This window comes from Engraulis encrasicolus, chromosome 9, assembly GCF_034702125.1.
Source record: "Engraulis encrasicolus isolate BLACKSEA-1 chromosome 9, IST_EnEncr_1.0, whole genome shotgun sequence".
In the NCBI taxonomy this organism is placed as follows: Eukaryota; Metazoa; Chordata; class Actinopteri; order Clupeiformes; family Engraulidae; genus Engraulis; species Engraulis encrasicolus.
In genome coordinates, this window is record NC_085865.1 from 21770729 (window position 1) to 21790780 (window position 20052).

Consider the following 20052-nt stretch of genomic DNA (forward strand, 5'->3'; position numbering starts at 1 on the left):
ACGATCCAGATCCAGATCCGGCAAGTTCCAGAATCAATCCGGCAATTTTTTTAAGTTTCAATTACTTCCATGGATATTTCGGGAGCAAATGAATGTTAAATTAAATAAAAACACTTCAAAACATTGCAAGACTGATACAGACTGATGCAGAAAACAGCCAATAAATTGTTGCTCAGTATCTGACTACTTGTATTTCCTCATCATGGCTGAACATTTGCTTTGCATTCAGTAGAAATGTAATGCATTGCAATGCATTGTAGAATGGAATCGAATCGGATTGGATCTGATAGAATCGAATCGAATCGGATCTACTACCTCCCGAATCGTGATCGGATCGGATCGTGAGGGCAATGCCGATCCACACCACTACAATTAACCTTATATCACCCTAATACTAGTAGTAATAATAATATCACTACATTGATGGGAGGACCAGGCCAAAATCATCAATAGTTCACTGGACAAATGCCCTGTATTTGCTACGGCCAATCCAGCCATGCCTGTGGACCTGATGCTCCTGCACTCACTCACTCTCCCCTCTCCTATACCTCTCTCCGTCCCAGGATGCAGAGGAGCAGGTGAGGGTCTTCCTGGAGTCCAGCCCATCTCTGCCGGAGTTCAGCGCTCAAATTTCATCATACTCTGTAAGTCCGGAGGACTCAGGTTCTGTTTTATGTTCCCACGCTTAAGCCACATGAAAGCATACACTGTAAAAAAAAAATAGTTGAGACTATTTAAAAAAACAGGGCAACCTTCTGCATTTAGAATTTTAGGTTTAGCCAACAATGTTTCCATGATAATCTCAATTATGAATACACCGTCATATTTATTGAGAATTCTCAATTCAATCAATTTTCATTTCCTCATTCTACCAACACAAATTCGTCTTTCTACTGAACAGTCGGCACGTTCTGCCAACGATGTTCCCATGATAATCTCAATTATGAATACACCGTCATATTTATTGAGAATTCTTAATTCAGTCAATTTTCATTTCCTCATTCTACCAACACAAATTCGTCTTTCTACTGAACAGTCGGCACGTTCTGCCAACGATGTTCCCATGATAATCTCAATTATGAATACACCGTCATATTTATTGAGAATTCTTAATTCAGTCAATTTTCATTTCCTCATTCTACCAACACAAATTCGTCTTTCTACTGAACAGTCGGCACGTTCTGCCAACGATGTTCCCATGATAATCTCAACTATGATAACACTGTAAAGTTTATTAAGAATTCTTAATTAAGTCCATTTTCAATTCCTCATTATACCAGCACAGATTAGTCCTTTTGCTGAATAGACATTCACAACATTTCAATAATGTACAACAAACTTCACACTTTGATTTTGTTTTTATTTCAACAAGTACTTTTTAACAGAATCAAAAGTATTCATACAATTTAAGAGCATAACCATTTTCTGTCTTTTTAAGCAGGAAATAGAAGGCTAAATGGGGTTTAGTGTCTTTAAACAAAATTTGGCCCTTCAGAACTTAAATTTGGTTTCACAGACCAAGCTGCAATATTAAGTGCAGTTGTAATTGGGGTGTCATGCCATTCATATCTACTTGCTCTCTACTAGTTCTGAAACACAAGCTACAAGTTTGAGACACTGATTGACCCATACACAGCCTAAATACACATTTGCCAATTCAGAACATGGCCCTGCACCTAAGTAACATAAGGTTTAACATGTCTGGTAAATAAAACATAATGTAAAAGAAAAGATAATGATGGGAAATTGCTATACCGCCATACAAAGGGAAAGTGCAGTAATTAGCCTACATTAACATTCAAACTGAGAAAAAGGCCTAAGACTGGATGTTGTAGTTACTTCAAATTTGACATGGCAAAATCTCTGAAAACGGGACACATTTGGACCGCTAGTCTTTTTTGCAACATAAAAGGTGGTGTAATGAACACCCTTCTCAGTTTGAACTCAATTACTGCACTTTGCCTTTGAAGGCCAGTATACCCCTAGCCTGCCTCTCACCGACGGTGCGCAAGTGTAGCTCCGGAGCAACCCGGTGGAGTGGAGCTACACACACATCCGTCTCATAGCGCTGCCCTTAACACATTCGTCTCGAGTAGAGAATAAACGGATCACTTCTTGCTTAAAGATCAACGGCTGCTCACATTGACTCTAGAGATTAACCGAAAACATTTTTGGAGGAATTTGTTGGTGGCGAGTTGAAATATGTTGGTGGTGAATTGCAATAAATGCACCATTTATTTTCGACTCCAGAAGAGCATGTTAATGGCAACGCTACCAGATGCTGGTTTGTGTACACACCCGCACCATCGGTGAGAACCAGGCTAGTATAGCCCAAGTAAGGAGGTAAAACTCAGCGATACTCCACACTGTGAGAAGATGGGTCATCAAGGGGAACTTGACGTAACCAGTATGCATCTCAAAATACAACCTTGTATTCACTCTTCAAGTGCAAGTTTGTTAAAATGTCTTCCACATTTTCCCCTCAGAAATACAAGGTAGTCATACTCCAACACCGTGGGAGCATAGGCCATCAAAGGAACTTGATGTAACCGCCACACATTTCAAAATACAGCCTCGTCTTCAGTCTTACAGTATAAGCTAAGTTCAAATGTCATCCACATTTTTTCCCTCAGAAATATAGCCATACTCCAACATTGTGAGAACATAGGCAGTCATGGGAACTTGACATTACAGCCTCGCCGTCAGTCTTACAGTGCCAGTTTGTTTTTCAGAGATTGTACACGCCGTGTACATTTGAGACAAATCTCCATGAAGACATTTTGCAAAGTATCGAAGGTATACTTCAGAGCCTTTGGGTAGGAGATATTCAGGGCATAAAGGAAGCCAAAAAGGTATGCCAGAGCAGTTGGGGTATCTGGGATATCTTGCAAAACAACTCTCCTCGAGGATGACGGCAATGTTTTGCACTCGCGTAGATGTACCTGGACCACAGTCTTCACGAACATATAGAATGCCCACAGCCACACCATCTGCATCGGCCTCCTGCAGACAACAAAAGCACAAAAAAGTATTTTTACTCTCACATTGACTTTGTAAATCTGCTGTGCCCCCTCCTGTACCACCTACTCATGATGAAACTCATAGGGCTGGGTCCCATTACATGACACTATTATACAAATAAAGGGAACATCAAACCGAAAGCAATGTAACTCCCTGACAACCTACCAGCAAGGAAGCAATCACTGTGAATTCATTTTGTCTACAGTTTGTAAATTTCAACCAATGAGTAGCAATTGGAGGTAATAACCAAAGTATGCCCCAGAAATAGTTTTTTTCAGCAGGTGGCATTCACAGATCATTCCACCCTCACCTCACCCCCTTCTTCTGCAATGTAGGTTTAAATGAGGCAGAGTATAATCCACTGAAGTTGCTCAGCTAGTGGTTGTCAAAGGTGGCACATCAATGTGTGGCAAGAAGATTTGCTATGTCCCCCGGCAGTGTCCAGGGCATGGAGGGGATGCCAGGAGAAATGCCAGTACCACCACCACATACACAAACTCACTCACTTATTCAGTCTTTGCCACTCAACCCCCTGCCACTGCATGTTTCACTTTGAATTTCTATTCATTTACCCCCCACCCGATCAATGGCAGTTACCTCATCACTGAAGTTTGAATTGTTGCCCTTAGGGAGGTGCCACAGGTGAATCAACAAAGACATCCACCCCTCCTCTATTCATTACCCCATCTTAGACTAAATCTCCAGTTCTATTCTCTATTGTATTCTATTACTCTGTACTACGTGCACGTCAGCACACTTTCAGTCTGAGTGTGCATGAGTATAATGTACATAGTATGAAACATAAAGGCACTGTATGCCATTATATGATTTGTTGGAAAAAGTTCCTGTCTGATGCTAATGACTACTTACAAGGCACTCTTTGAAAAGTTCCTTGGGGTCCTCACAGAGAAATACTGGAAGTCCTCGAAGAGCAGCATCTTTGCGGTGCCTGAGGATGTCAGAGGTCTATGTCAAAAAAGCAAGAAAAAACATCAGTTTGGTCAGAGTTAGAGTTCAAACACTTCTTTATAGCAAAAATCGTTTCACTTATTAATTTTCTTTCTACTCCAATATTAAAAGATTTTCCCCAGCAACTATACTGTTCCAACGAAATACTCAGCTAGAAAGGAACAGTAAGCAAAATGGATTCAAAATGCATTTTGCTTAACTGGACAGGTTGGGATCACAGAAGTATGATTGACTGACAGTTGCATTTCATTGTTTAGGTGTTCCCTTCATTTTATGTAGCAGTGCAATAAATTATACACAAACACATTTATAGAGTTAGAATTTATGACTTATTTGGCAATAACACAAGACTCACCATGATCCGTCAACAATGTGTCCTCAGCGTCACCCAGAGCCTTCCCCCAACAAGGTCAGCTGTCAAAGGACAGTAATGATTCAATTAATTGATGCCAGCAACCATGATTTTAACATAGACACTGCTCTCTACTTTCAAGAACCTATAATGGCAAGCAACAAGAATAATACTTAGCCAAGCAATGCCCAACTGTGACAATCATTTCTTCAGAATATTATGTACATATAGTTCCACTTAAGGACCATAACAGCGTACGAGGTGTGGATGCTCAATTATGTGACGTTTTGGGTTAAGATAAAATCAGGACACATGGCTTTAAGCAGTAAGCTATGATCTCATAACTTAAACACCAGAACACTTAAAGGTGCACTGTGTAAGATTGTGGCCAGAGTAGGCATTGCAACTATGCTGCTCATTGAAACCTTTCTGCCTATTGCCAAATTTAATATTTCTTGAATATTAATAAACTATTCAAAATGGCGAACCATGGAGAGCACCCCCCCTTTTCATGCATGTAAAATGCAAATTTCCCACCTTATAATGAACACTTGCAATGTAATAGTAGTGGTGACTATTTGTTAAAAAAAAGGTAAACATTTGTGAATGGGTGGCCTGAATTCTGCAAATTAACAACTAAAATCATTGCAGTGCACCTCTAATGTTGATTTTCTAGGTGTTTTTTTATTATTGAAAAGTCCCTTTTAAAACATATTTCTTGAAAAAAGCACAACATTCACATTTGAATATGAAATTCAACTGCTAAATTAGCTAAAGCGCACCTTTGTGATGATATCTTACAAGGCGTGACTTTAAGGCACAACTCCCTTTTGGGGTCTCCTATGGTGAAGCTCCTGGTGTCACTCAGGGAAGATTGTCCTGGTCTAAGGAGAAACCACAGTGCTTGAAGAACATGGGAGATGTGGTGCTCTTATCTGAAACATAATCAGAAAGGATATTTTGAAATAAGTTTAGCATCCATAAGAAAAAGCCTTTTGCTAGGAGCATAGCATACCAACATAACATTGCATGAAGATTACTTTTAATTGCTAGCTCATTTGATGTGCACAAGTTAGAAGTGAATGCATGAACAAAAACAAAAGACAAACGTGTGCAATAGCATACACAGACTCACAGACGCACGCTACTATTCAGCCTACTAACAGCTGAACAGTAACAAAAAACACAGACTATGATAACAGAAACTTTGAGTCCTTAATGTTATGACATGGCTACTCCAGGTGGATTGGCAGTGTGGCATTGGACTAATGCGGTCAGCTTGTAACCATTACATGCCACAAATTGAAATCAGAAATACCGCGCTGGTTAAATAAGAGGGCCATATACTGTACCACAGATGCATTGACAGTTTTTAAATGAGATAAACAAACAGCCGGTCCGTAACATTCCTGCAGGAATTCGGTCGACAGTTAGCTAACATGAATGCCATATGAGCTAGCCCATTAGCAAACACTGGTTCAAAACTAGCACATGGTGAAACGAAATCTTGTCATTCATAAAAACACACACAGACATGTTAAATTACTTCTTTAACAGGACACAATGTTGTACACTTGCTTACAGCCTGTTAAAAACGTACCTTTTCGAAATGTGGCCATCCTGCAAACAAAGTTGAGAAAACTTCAACCGGAGAGGAACTGGAACACATGTTGCCTGCCACTGCCAGCCCTTCCCATGTTGACAGGAAACCCTGTGTCGTGGCCAACAAGCGCATGCGCTGAATAAACAGTTGTGGCAATTAAGTATTTTCAATTTGCAATATTCACTATTTTATATTCACATATCACTGAGATGCAACCTATCGGTTTGATGTGGATTTTTCTGTTGGTTAATAATAATTCATATTTCCTGTCCATTCAATTGTGAACATGTAATTACTTGAACAATGCGTAATTCTATTTTTTACGGTGTACCGGGGCATGACAGCTTGGCTAACGACACATTACTATCTCCTTTCTGACACCAGGTCAGTCCGCAGATTAAAAAGTGAATAAGCTAGGAAGAGTTGACTGAAATTTCTATTACATTGCACACTTCGCTTCTCCCTTGAACTTGGCATTCTTTGAGGAAACTTTTGACTTGTCACAATGCACAGTTTATCCAACTTGTAGCACCAAGACCAATTTTTGGTGTGAAATCTCACGAAAAAATCTGAAAAATGCAGATCCTTGGACCCATGGCCACCAGTGCAATATGGCCAAAAGCTTGGTACAAAGGTTCATCGAACAATAGAATTCGCTGTGTTACAGTATGCTGAGAAATATTTTAGCAAGTGGTTCAGTTCCAAAACCAGAAGTTAAGTGCCCTGTCCCTGGCAAACGAAGGGCCATGTGACAATAAACTGTGAAAAGAATGTTGATGGAATGTTAAGTGAAGTGCACTTTATTGACCTCAAACTGGGAAATTAAAGTCATATCTCCCAAAGTTATACTTTAAATTATTAATATAGTCTGCATCTACAATACAACCCCTCTAATGTCACAAATTGTTTAATGCTGTTGCTTACTGTAATACCTCTGAGTGTACCAGTGTATAGCTAAGGGGTCAGGACAGTGCAGCAAGATGGTCTTTCCTACCAGCCAAACTGAAATTTCACCAGCATTTAGCCTGTTGGCTGTTGTTAATTAAGAGCCCTGGTTGTGACTATATTGCGTCTTTAATAGACGCTGGAAGCCCAGATGCCCATCTAAATAAGGATAAGAACATGGGTGGTTGTACTGTGTTGTGACTATATTGTGTCCTTTTATCAGACGCTGGAGGCCCAGATCGAGGAGCTGTCAGCCACATGCACGGTGGGCTCCATCGTGTACGAGACAGAGCAACTGCGTCTCTCGCTGGCGCAAGAGTGCCGGGCCTGGAAGCGGGCCTTCGGGGCCGCGTTGAACCGCCGTGCCTCCGCAGACATGGCGGAGATCTACGCCTTTGTGGACGGGGCCAGCAAGCAGCTGCAGCGGCCCCTGAGGGACCTGGAGGATGTGCGGGGGGCCATGGCGGCCCTCAGGGAGGTGCGCGAGGGAGAGATCCACATCGACTCCCTCATCGGCCCCGTGGAAGAGTCCTTCGCCCTGCTCAACCGCCACGAGCTGCACTTCAACGATGGGAATGCAGAGAGGGTGGATAGTCTGATGTATGCCTGGAAGAACCTCAACACACTGGTGAGTTCAACCCTCCAACAGTACCAGTTGATTTTGAGGGATACCTCTATCGCTTTTCTCTGCGTATGACACTGGTGCGTTGGTAGGGACTGGGAGATGCCACACTGCACAAGATACTGTAGATACTGTACGGATTACACACTGTTTTGCAGTGCATATGCTGTCCTTGTATTTTTAGGACCTCTTTAGCAATGAGATTACCCAAAGGGCTTACCCACAAAGGGCTTACCCATAAACATAAATTCAAACACAAAATACATTATGTCTAAATTAGAATCAAACAACTTTGTTGGAAAAATCTTTGGTAGTCTCCCAAATGAAGTACAGTTTTATTAAAACTAGATGAAACCCTGGGTAAACAATAACGCCCAACATCAAGTTTTATGTACACATTCTCCATAATAGAACATTTTGGTAAACAAGATGGCTGACATTTGGCTTAGCAAGCCACTTGACATTTTGTTGGAAAAACTCATCATTGTTAATGTGAAGGTGTTGCAGACCCAAAACACCCTGGTAGCAATCCAGCCGATAATGAAATCTGAGCTGTTGGCGGGAGTGGAGACATTTCAGACTACGGTGCAGACGTTCTACGGCGATTACGACAACAGGTAGGCCTATGGTGCACTAGCAAATAAAACCCATTTCCAAAACATATTGATCGGAAATAAAAATCAGAACACAGTTTTTGGGGAAAACTTTTTCTTTTAGCGTTCAATAGTTAAAAAAATACTTGCCTAGCCTGTATCAGAGAAACCCTCTTGCGAAAGGCCATTGTTGTTTTGTCTGCCAGCACAACAATAATTATGCTTGCAAACTGGGTCCTCAGGGTCACCCTGTCCTTCTCGAACAGAAATGAGTTTTGGAGTTTAGGAGCTTTTTTGGAGGACGTGTGAAACTGTGAAACTGATGTGAAACTGACATTTTTTTCAGCCCCTTTCCTCCCTCCAGTCCTTCCCTCCCAGCCCCCATGTGAGAGCCACTAACAAGCTTGTTAATCAGCACCCCCAGATGCATTGACAGAGCTACCCTTTAGTCTTCACCCCCCTAATCAATAAACTTTCCCTTTGTGTTGGTGACGTCTTGCTGTGTTCCCTGGCGATGATGATCTGCGATCTGCCGGCTGTCCTCTGGTGGCTGACGTTGGGCTGGCTCTCCCTAAGTGGTCCCGGAGTGACTGGACTGGCACCGCGCGAGGCCAGCGACCGCTTGCAGGCGTTCCAGGCCCAGTTTGACGAGCTGTGGAGGAAGTACATCACCTTCTCTGGGGGAGAGGAGCTCTTTGGGCTTCCTGTCAAAGGTGACTCAGCTTCCCTTAAGGGACTCTCTTAGGGACATGTGGCACACTAATGGTTTTCTTTACTCTAAGGTTGATGAAACAGTGGGTACGTTTTTGAGCGATGTTTCTGGGCAACTATATGGTAGGCCTAAGATGTTGCTTAGACCGTTTATCACTATGAAACCTTAAGCAATTGAACTTGGAACAGCAGCAGACTACTTAAAAAGTAATTCCATTAGAAATGTGTATATAGCTTTACAATAGTGCTCAACTTTTCTACAGCATTGCTAGCCTGGCCTTAGTCATCCATCTGCTTTCCCTCAACTATCATTTCAGTTAAAATCCTTGATCTTCAAGGGAAGTGTAGAAGTTGCCATGTGCCCTGGCCTGTGGTCATGTTCCAATCCTCCCCACATTTGTCTCTCTACAGCTCATTTTCTCTCTTTCTCCGCGCTGTCAAACAGACATGAAAGCAAAAAGCCAAAGCATATACTACCCGCCTTTCATGGGTGTCCAAACGGTTGAAATTTTAATACGTAATAGTGTATAACATTTTCATCCAGTTAATCAATTGTCAGTGTCAGTATTTACCTGTGAACATTTGACTTGTACTGACCTTCCCTCCTATTTCTTCTGTGTTGGTTCAGTGTCTTTAAAAAGAGCTTTGTTTTTATACTAGAGTAACTGACTGGCAGGTCAATATTTATACAGACAAGATATGTGTCTACACACTGTGAGACGGCAAGCCCTTTCCATTGCAACCTCTCTTCATCATTATTTGACTGCGATAATGAGCCGGTGGCTGTCCAAATATCATTTGGATTGCACTGAAAGCTTAACACATTTAAACTGAACTTTGTCGAAGTTTTTGCATCATGCTCATGGAGAAGCAATTTTTTTATGATTCCTCCTGCAGAATATCCTGACCTTCACCGCATAAAGAGGGAGCTGTCTCTATTGTCCAAGCTTTATGGCCTTTACAACTCTGTTATTGACAGTGTGAATGGTTACTATGACATTCAATGGGCTGACCTTAACATTGAGAAAATCAACAATGAACTTCAAGACTTCCAAAATCGGTAAATAAATACACTTTTTTTGGGAGTACATTCTGAGTGATACTGGGAGTGTCACTGCATAGCTTGTTTGCTTACTTATTATTATTACTATGCGATTGAAACACATAGAAATCCACTGGATAATTGAAAAGTATTCTTGACTTTTAATTATCCATCTGTTGTTTATTAATAGCAATACAATGCAACTGTGACCTACGTGTATGTACTTCATAAAGGCTTAATTTGACAGCCAGCACAAAATTGGTGTGGGTCTTTGTCGTTTTACTTGTCTCATGATTAATGGAGAGGTCTTGGGGAGTGACCTTGTGAACTTGTGACCTTTCACCTCTCTCTGTATTTTCAGCATCCGGAAGCTTCCAAAGGCCTTGAAGGAATGGCAAGCGTTCAGCGACCTGAAGAGGAAGATTGATGACTTCAACGAGACTTGCCCGCTCCTTTACATGATGGCAAACAAGGTACTGACATTTTAGCCGAGATGCCGTTACATAATACAGCAAAGATGGTGGCATTTGAAAGATGACTTTGATGCTGCACTTGTATGGCTGTGGTGGGAGAGGGGTCATTTGAGACAAACTAAACAAATAGACTGGTTCAGTTTGTGATCTGACGAGTAAGATGTAGCCTGATCTATAAAATTACGCAAATAATTACATGTAAATTGTTCTGATCAGATGCTAAATCATTTTCATTACCTTGAATGTCCATGTGTAGCGCAATACAGTTAAACTGAATTTAGTCTAATATACCGGTAGTTGCTGTAAACAGAATTGAATCTAATCTAATTTCTTATTCATTGCCTGTCTTTAATCTGAGTCTGTGTCTGTCTGTAGGCCATGATGGGTAGACATTGGCAACGCCTGAGTGACATCACTGGACACAGTTTTGATGTCGACGCAGCAAACTTCTCTCTGAGAAACATCATGGAGGCTCCTTTGCTGAAATACAAGGAGGACATTGAGGTAATGTGGATATTGGACTGTGCCATAATGTGGTCGGTGAACTAAATCACAGTTGGTACCAGCTTTTTGTTCATTTAATCAATTTAATTAATTCATGCATTAATTAATTAATTAATTCATTCATTCATTCATTCATTCATTCATTCATTCATTCATCAAGGGGCATATATACTATCTTCCATGTAAATGTTGCCATTTGCTTCATAGTAGAAGAGTTAGCCTCGGGCTAATGTACATATGCACTATGCAGTCTATGGCTGGTTATGATGACATACCTGTGGGATATAGCATTTCCATATGAAAACACGTCTACTTACACATTATTTCCTATGCAGGATGTATGCATAAGTGCGGTAAAGGAGCGCGATATTGAGGCCAAGCTGAAGGATGTGGTGGCGGAGTGGAGCAGCCACGTGTTCACGTTTGCCCCCTTCAGGAACCGCGGGGAACTGCTGCTGAAGGGCTCGGACACGGCGGAGAAAGTGGCCCTGATGGAGGACAGCCTGATGGTGCTGGCCTCACTCATGAGCAACAGGTGACACAGCACTTTACTGTTCTATAAAATATAGCCATTTACTGTGTGTCTTTACAAGGTAGGGTATACCGCAGCCACTGCACCTGGCATCTATTTTCCTTTCGGTATTTGACAGCCTGATGGTGTTGGCTTCACTCATGAGCAACAGGTGATACAGCACTTTACTGTTTTGAAAAATGTACACATTCACTGTCAATACCCAAGCCAAATCGATTTTCTTTTTGGTATTTGACAGCCTGATGGTGCAGCTTCACTCACTTAGACTGTCATGAGCAACAAGTGACACAGCACTTTAGGGCTTACTGTTTTACAAGATAAACATTTACTAGATACTAAACATCACTTTAACCAAGCTAAACCCATTACCCTTTCGGTATTTGACAGCTTGATGGTGCTGGCTTCACTCATGTACAACAGGTGACACAGCACTGGCCTTACTGTATTGTCATATCACAAAACAGAACAATGTGTCAATACTTAACTGTTTCATAGAATGGTGTGCATTCTTCTTGGTGCACAACTAACCGCTTAGTCTTCAAAGTACAACATTTAGATACCAAACTTCAGTCTAACCAAGCCAAACTCATTATCTTTTTTGTTTGGTATGTGACAGCCTTGCACAGGTGGCACGGCACTGTCTTGTTGCCGTGTGCCAAACCATTATGAGAAGTCCCTGGAGCAAGTGGGCTTTGTAATAAAATCATATTTTTCAAGGCACAGATTGGCACTGAAGCTTTTCAGAAGCAATCTTTTGAATTAGAAAAGACAGTCTCAAGTTATAACTATTTTAAAATAGTCTTTGCATATAAATAGCATAGAAAATCAAAAGTTATGAGTTATGTTTTCAAGGTGTCTGCGTTTTGAAATTATGTCAGTTTTTCCTGTCTCGTTCTGATGTTAATTCCTTATTGCATTATACAGCAGACTGGGCAAATGGAACACTTTCAGAAGGCTTGTCTATTAAAGATACTGTTCTTCAATTGATTAGCCGAAATTAAACTTCACTTTGTTAGTTGTTCAATGAACATGACTTTTATAACCAAGCCAAACCCATACCTGTAATCATGCAATGCACTGCACTAGAGCAGTACCAGTTCATTTAACATGAGTTACACACAAACCAAAAACAATCCAAGCATGAAGTTTAAATAAAAGGGAATTAAGATCGACATAACAAAAGCTTCCAGAGCTGTGCGTGGAGCAGAGATTGACAGACACACACCCACACATACAGACCGACAGATGGTTCCTTGTGGTTTTAAATAGCGGAGCATCTGGAGATGAGGTATCTGAGTGTTCTAGTTGTTGATGGTGAAGGTAATGAGTGAAAATGTACACTTGGCCTAGTAAATGCAAACTTAACACACAGACATGTAATACCATATGTACGCAAGGCTCATTGAGACAAGCAATTTAAAGCTCATCTGGCAATTGAGCACTGAACAGCACTGAGCGCTGTACATTTGTGTAAATTCTACAAGTATATCCATGTATTGTAAACACAGAACACTCTACAACAGTGTTTCCAAATCTTTTTTTCTCTTGCGTACCCTGGGCCTAAGACTCTCTGTCATGCCATGAGCGCCCCTCACAATATCTCTTCCTCTATTCCAATGTACGTATACATGCTCCATACATTTGTTATATTAGTGGTGAATATGCCCTGCAGTGTGCTTGCATGCCCCTAGTGACACATCCCTGGTTTGGGACCACTGGTCTACCGTAATATGCTGCCTTTTCTCCATGGCCCACAGGTACAACGCCCCCTTTAAGCCCACCATTCAGCAGTGGGTGCAGAAGCTGTCCAACACCACGGAGGTGATCGAGAAGTGGCTCATGGTGCAGAACCTCTGGATCTACCTGGAGGCCGTGTTTGTGGGCGGAGACATCGCAAAACAACTCCCACAGGTCATTTTTGCAATATGTCAATAACTCTGCTATTTCATATTTTGCCATTGATGGAAGGGCATGACATGCCTTTAAGTGGGTGATTTCTGATTGGCTGTTTAATCAATGTATATTCCAAGCATTTCTTCCTGGATTCTGAGGGCAAAACAGCTGTCACTGGCTTAGATGAGATCTGTAAATTGAAAGATTCTACTATGCACATTACTTTTCATACATTCAGTATGTCTCTCTACCTTTTATTACGATTCTTTGGCCATAACAAAAGTTTCTGTGTCATTATTTTTCCCATGAAACCTATCTGATGAAGGGCATACTGCCCAAAACGTCACATTAAAATAAGGAGTTTGGTGTGCAGACTTTATTTAGAGTTTTCATGTAACTTTGCTAGTCCAGCACCCAAAACTTTTTTGAGATGGATGTGCATGTTTTTTCTTGTTAAACATCATTTTCCACGCACTTCCAGAAAACTGTTATGGCAAGCCATGGCAGAAGATCATGATTGGTTATTGTGTTATCTGATTAGATTTGCTGCTGTGTGTATTGTAACGTCAGAGACGGTTAAAAGGTTGTTTTAAAAGAATGGTAACATCAATTTGATTCTCTGCCCATAACAAAAGATTCTTTGGTGTGTTTCCCCATCCAACAGGAGGCGAAGTGGCTCAACATTGAAGTCGTGGCAGAGGCCCATCATGCGTGGTTACTGTGTGTTCTCTGTTTAGCTATGTGGAAAGTGATCAGTCAAGTCAGTATGATTCTCTGACTATAACAAAAACTTTTTTCTCTCATTGTTTTCCCCCATCCAACAGGAGGCCAAGCGCTTCCAGAACATCGACAAGTCATGGCAGAAGATCATGCAGCGTGCGCACGAGGTGCCGGGCGTGGTGCAGTGCAGCGTGGGAGACGAGACGCTGAGCCAGCTGCTGCCGCACCTGCTGGAGCAGCTGGAGGTGTGCCAGAAGTCCCTCAGTGGCTACCTGGAGAAGAAGAGGCTGGTCTTCCCACGGTTCTTCTTCGTCTCTGACCCTGTGCTGCTGGAGATCCTCGGACAGGCCTCTGACTCACACACCATACAGGTCTGTTTGGCTGCCTGGCTGTTCACTGGTCTAACTTCTATGCAACTTTTACATTGCATTACATTACATTAAGCTGATGCTTTTTTCATCAAAAGCGACTTTCAGTTGTTTTAAGTAGAGGGTATTGGTTGCAGGCCTTGCTCAAGGGAGAGGAGAGGGTGGAATTCGGACCTGCAAGCCTTTGATCCAAAGTCCATCTCCTTAACAACTAGGCTACGGCTGCCCCACCTCATAACTTTTAAAATCATTCATTCATTCATTGAATGGCATCCATTGTAGCAGAAAGCACAAATAATGTCTGTATCTGTGCACAGGTCTGTTGCAGGGTTCATGTCTGCCCATTAAGCTTTTCATGGGCTTGGAAGTTTGTAGGAGGAACATACTTTCTAAATTGCTAGGTTACTATGCAACTTTTAAAGGTCCATTATGTATCTTTTCCTTGTAAACCTGAACAGGAAGCACTTATCCACTTAAAAAGTTTCTCCTAATGATTTGATTCAAGGCTATCTGCTGGTGTGAGTTCAGACCTCTACAGCAAGTCTCTGTCTTTAAAAGCACATTCTGACCGTTTCATTGTCAACTTCATCTTAACAGGAAGCGCTCTCAAATTCCGTCCTCCTTAACCATTACACATGTAGTTACTAATGGACACTTTGTTTGGAATAACGTGAGGCACTGGATTGCGCTCGTCTCTGATGCCAGGCTGTTCATCACTTGCTTATTGAGAAGAAAAGCGGTTGGGAGGTTGGGGGGACTGAGAGCTGTGTGGATTAGCTTCCTTTGTGTCTTTGCATTTAATTCCCATGTGGGATCGGTCTGCTTTCAACAAGGCCCCCCCTCTGAAAACTCTGGGCCCATTACCCATAATGTATTCCTGCTCTCGTCTCGTCTCGTCTCGGCAATGTAACAACAGTGTTTACTTTAACCAGACTAATGTGCTTTGAATGATACATCAGCCGCATCCGTATGCTGCGCCGGATCTTCATCTTTTGCCTTTGAAGTGAATTAGTTGTAGATTCATCACAGTGTGAACTGTGCGGGTGTGTGTGTGTGTGTGTGTGTGTGTGTGTGTGTGTGTGTGTGTGTGTGTGTGTGTGTGTGTGTGTGTGTGTGTGTGTGTGTGTGTGTGTGTGTGCATGTATGCGTGCGTGCGTGCGTGCCCGTGAGTGTGTGTGCACGCGCGTCCGTGTGTGTGTGTGTGTGTGTGTGTGTGTGTGTGTGTGTGTGTGTGTGTGTGTGTGTGTGTGTGTGTGTGTGTGTGTGTGTGTGTGTTTCAGGCCCTATTCTGCTGTGAGGATTACTGCTGAGATGACAACTTTAGACTCATTTATACCCCAGTACTTACTCTTCCTTTCCTCTCTTAATCGCATTTCCCAGCAGAAGGGAGAAAAAACACAGGAAGAATACAAAATGTCGACATTTTTTACAGTATGTATTCCACACCGGGATAGACTACCACCAACACATCCATTTTGTGTGCTCAGCCCACACATGGATAGACTAACGCATCGGTTTCCAAACTAGGGGTCGCAACCCCTAAGGGGGTCACGAAAGGTCCTGCAGGGGGGTACTGTACATGTCTGTGATGGCAACTTGTAGCAACATTAGTGGGGTCTCAGCAGAAAAAAAGTTTGGGAACCACTGGACTAACGCATCCATATTGTCTGTGCTCCCAGGTCCATCTGTTGAGTCTGTTTGACAATGTGAACCGAGTGGTGTTCCACGAAAAGAACTACGATCAGATCCTGAGCTTCCAGTCCCAGGAGGGCGAGACTGTCGCCCTGACGGAGCCCGTCAATGCCCAGGTAGGGGGGTGGTTACTATGTTCAAAAGAAGATAATTAGCTTGAAAGATCATGCTTTTTTACACTCATACAGTATACACTATACAGTAGACTCACACTACAGTTATGCCTTCACATAGTATTTTAATTAAGCCGGTGGAACCTGTGTTTAACTTGTGACTTTTTTGCACACATCAGTGGGCAGGTGTGTAGGAGATGACCCATTAACTGACCATTTCGGTTTTCCATTTCCATTTTTGTTTTCTTTAATACACGTTTCAGTCCTATTGTGTTCAAAAGAATATAATTGGCTTCAAAGAGAATACTTTTCACACTCATACATACTGTACCATAGTCACTATAGTTGGAATATGATTTTATATTTTAATTAAACAAAATAAGAAGTTAGAAATATAGGCTTTTATGTCCCTTACCAGTTACTCAGTAGAGTCTTACACTTGTTATCTCAAGCCAACGTGGAGATGTGGTTGAAATAGCTTCTCCTTATGTCTCGCTGTTTCTTGTTGGGTTGTTTGTGCTTTTCTCACCTCTTGGCAGTCAGTTAATGCACTTTGAATGCAAACTGTTAAGAACTGAATATACTATATTACTGTGTAGAGCAGTATAAAAGTGTTAATATTACCTATATTGTTATGCCAGGGTAATGTGGAGGTGTGGCTGGGCATGCTCTTGTCGGGAGTGAGGAAGACCATCCACAGCATCATCAGGCAGGCCCACGTGGCCGTCAGTGACCCCGGCCTCAAGCTGCTGGAGTTCCAGGCCGTCTTCCCGGCCCAGGTGGGCCTGCTGGGCATCCAGCTCATCTGGACCAGGGACGCGGAGGACGCACTCAAGCAGAGCAAAGCAGACAAGAAGGTACAGTAGGAGACGCACTCAAACAGAGCAAAGCAGACAAGAAGGTACAGTAGGAGATGCACTCAAGCAGAGCAAAGCAGACAAGAAGGTACAGTAGGAGATGCACTCAAACAGAGCAAAGCAGACAAGAAGGTACAGTAGGAGGGAGCCACTCTGCTACAGGTCAGAGAGTTCAGGTCAGGCAAAGACCAATTACTGCACAGGCCTACCGGGCCCAGGTTCAGGGGCCCCATGGGTCAAGGGTGCCCTGAAGCCCAAGCCTCTACATTTCCTTTCTCGTATTGCATTAAAATCACACTTTTAGCAACTGTAATTTTCACATTTCCTCGGGCACAAACCACAGAACTTCCAATAACATGCATCTGGTCTAAAACCTTGAATCCTTTGTTGTTTGGCCCAGGGGCCCATGGAGTCATAAATTATCCATCCCTGAGGTCCGAGTGGCTGTAGGGTAGTCTACTCACAGATGCAGTGTATTACTGCCTGCTGGGCATTCAGCTGATATGAACCAGGGACACGGACCAGGGACAGGGACACATGGTAGAAAGTAGGAAGGAGGAGTAGACACACTGCTCCAGGTAAAGGAGTTTGCCAAGTTCAGTGAGTTCAAGTTATAGTGTCCCCAGTATGATACACACTCTGATGCCCAGGAATGCATAGTAGGCCCTCGAGCTGAACAAGACTGACAAGAAGGTGCAGTAGGAAGGTGGAGCAGACATGCTGCTCCAGGCCAAAAAGTTCAAGGTCAACTAGTTACTGTATGATCAGACTTGTGATAAAGCAGATTATGGACCACCGTATATCTTCCATGAGACTTCCAAGGTGTGCCGAGGTCAGAAGTGTCAAAAGTAAAAGTCAAAAAACAAAACACAGTTTCCTTCCAGCATACAGTAGGTAACTTATCTGATTAAAAAGTAGACCTGTGTACTGACCTTGTCTTACAATCAGCTGACTCTGCATTGGTTGGATCAAGTTTGTGGTGGGTCCTTGTAGGGTTTTTAATGTTTTTCAGTAACAACACAGTCTATCTATGTCATTTGTTACAATGGAGTAAACAGCTTTGTTATACCATGTGATAGTGTTGTAATTACACCACAAAATTTACTTTTACTTTTACTTTTGAAACCTCCAGCCGAGGTGGATCTTGCAAAGAGCAAAAATGGTGCAATCAAGAAAAAAAATATAACAACATGCGTGGCATCTAGTGTGGGAAGGAGGAACAGACAAATGTCGAAGGTGAATGAGGAGATCAAGGTCAGTGAGTTACATTACATTACATTACATTGTATTTACAAACAGAAGAAGAAGGTTCAAGTCAAGGTGGTGCCAGTAAGGTAGATGAGTGTTTTAGATGATGTAAATGAATATTTTTCAGCGGAAGTGGATAGGCACGCTGACGGGCCCATCTGCCGAAGAGGCTACGACACCTATACCATATACCGGCCACGTGCCCATGGGAACCCAGGTTCAAATATGGCCTTGAGTCACTTTACAGTCCGTCTCCATCTCTCTCTCCTAATAATTTCCCGGTCTTCACTTTCCTCTCTAATGAAGCCCCCAAAACCTCAAACAATACCATATATTCACCAAAAGAAGGTAGGAGGGACAGACACTCTGCTCCAGATATCGCAGGAAGGTATGACAAGATGGTATGACAGGTGTGCATGTTCCAAATAGTATGCAAAGCAGACCGGTAGGTAGGTGATCCAGTTTTGCAGAGCAGACATGAATTTTGGGAAAGTGTTGTGTGTGTGTATGTGTGTGCAGTACAGTTTATGCAGAGTGTGCTGTGTATGTACTTGTGTGCATGTACTCGTGTGTGAGAGAAAGATAGTTGGTCTGGGAGTGAGTCTGTGTGTGTGGGTGGGGGTATTATTGTTCTTAAATTCAGCAAAGTAGACCAGATGGATGTGAGTGTGTGTATGCGTGTGTGTGTGTGTGCATGTGTGTATGTGTGTGCCTATGCGTGTGCGTGCATACGTGTGTGGGTGTCTGAGAGAGAGAGAGAGAGAGAGAGGAAGAGAGAGAGAGAGAGAGAGAGAAAGAGGAAGAGAGAGAGAGAGAGAGAGTTAGAGTTAGAGAGAGAGTTAGAGTTAGAGAGTTAGAGTTAGAGAGAGAGAGAGAGAGAGAGAGAGAGAGAGAGAGAGAGAGAGAGAGAGAGAGAGAGAGAGAGAGAGAGAGATGTTCCAGTTCCACCAAGGAGACTGGATGGAGGAGCGGCCCGTGTTCCAATTCCGCACAGTAAACAAGTGGATAGGTGAGCTGTTCCAATTTGGCAATGTGCTCCAGCAGGTATAGTGGAGGTGTTCCAATTCCGAAAGGAGGACAGGAAAGTGGGGGAGACAGTCAGACACTTCAAAAGGAGAAGAGGATGGCATTTTATTAAAGCCGACCAACAAAGTTACTAGAGCAAGCAAAATGTGTTAATGATTGAGAAAGGTGAGAAAGGTGACAGGTACACACCTTCCAAATAGGTTTAGGGAGCAAACTCCAGAGGTGTCTTAAGTAAAAGTAGGCTTAGAAGTAAATTCATTGTGTCAATAAAATACAACATCACTACATGATATCATATAGTTGTTATACCAGTTATTCCTCTGTGCCTACTGAAGTTAATAGACTGTTGGTACTGAAAAAAAACTTAAAACCTTAAAAAAACGGCCTCAAATTTGGTCCAACCAACTCAGAATAAGCTGACCATAAGACAGGCACTGTAGTCTATTGTCATTTACTCTGTGAAGTCATCTGTGTTTGAAGGACACACTTTTTTTACTTCAACTTTTACTTTTGATTCCTTTACAAAAGCCTGGAGGCAAAAGCTAAAATATGCTATACCAAAAGTAGGCCTATTCGCCAACCAGCCTTGACTCACATATGAACTTAACTGCCATGACACTCCTAGCCCATAGGATTCAACATGATATCAGTCCACCTTTTGCTGCTATTACATCTTCAGCTAATCTTGGAAGGCTGCCCACAAAGTTGAGGAGTGTGTTCATAGGAATCCTTCCAAAAGCGCATTAGTGAAGTCACACAATGATGTTG

The 20052-nt window shown here is 42.4% G+C and overlaps 1 protein-coding gene and 1 long non-coding RNA gene across 2 annotated transcripts in view; one reads left to right on the top strand and one right to left on the bottom strand.

The window, feature by feature from the left end:
• dnah5l (dynein, axonemal, heavy chain 5 like) overlaps nucleotides 1-20052 on the top strand; it is a 137443-nt gene that overhangs the window by 33424 nt on the left and 83967 nt on the right. The window contains exons 27-38 of the mRNA XM_063206760.1: nucleotides 564-644; nucleotides 7114-7518; nucleotides 8011-8129; nucleotides 8682-8818; nucleotides 9714-9876; nucleotides 10220-10331; nucleotides 10707-10835; nucleotides 11171-11370; nucleotides 13125-13278; nucleotides 14085-14351; nucleotides 16028-16156; nucleotides 16795-17010. Of these exons, the coding sequence (XP_063062830.1) occupies nucleotides 564-644; nucleotides 7114-7518; nucleotides 8011-8129; nucleotides 8682-8818; nucleotides 9714-9876; nucleotides 10220-10331; nucleotides 10707-10835; nucleotides 11171-11370; nucleotides 13125-13278; nucleotides 14085-14351; nucleotides 16028-16156; nucleotides 16795-17010 (2112 nt within the window). The remainder of the gene's footprint in view (nucleotides 1-563; nucleotides 645-7113; nucleotides 7519-8010; nucleotides 8130-8681; nucleotides 8819-9713; nucleotides 9877-10219; nucleotides 10332-10706; nucleotides 10836-11170; nucleotides 11371-13124; nucleotides 13279-14084; nucleotides 14352-16027; nucleotides 16157-16794; nucleotides 17011-20052) is intronic.
• On the bottom strand, nucleotides 2126-6224 carry LOC134455599 (uncharacterized). The gene is made up of 5 exons (XR_010036132.1): nucleotides 5943-6224; nucleotides 5125-5277; nucleotides 4346-4404; nucleotides 3892-3987; nucleotides 2126-3003 (listed from the first exon to the last, which is right to left on the bottom strand). It is a non-coding gene; the product is annotated as an uncharacterized LOC134455599 (long non-coding RNA).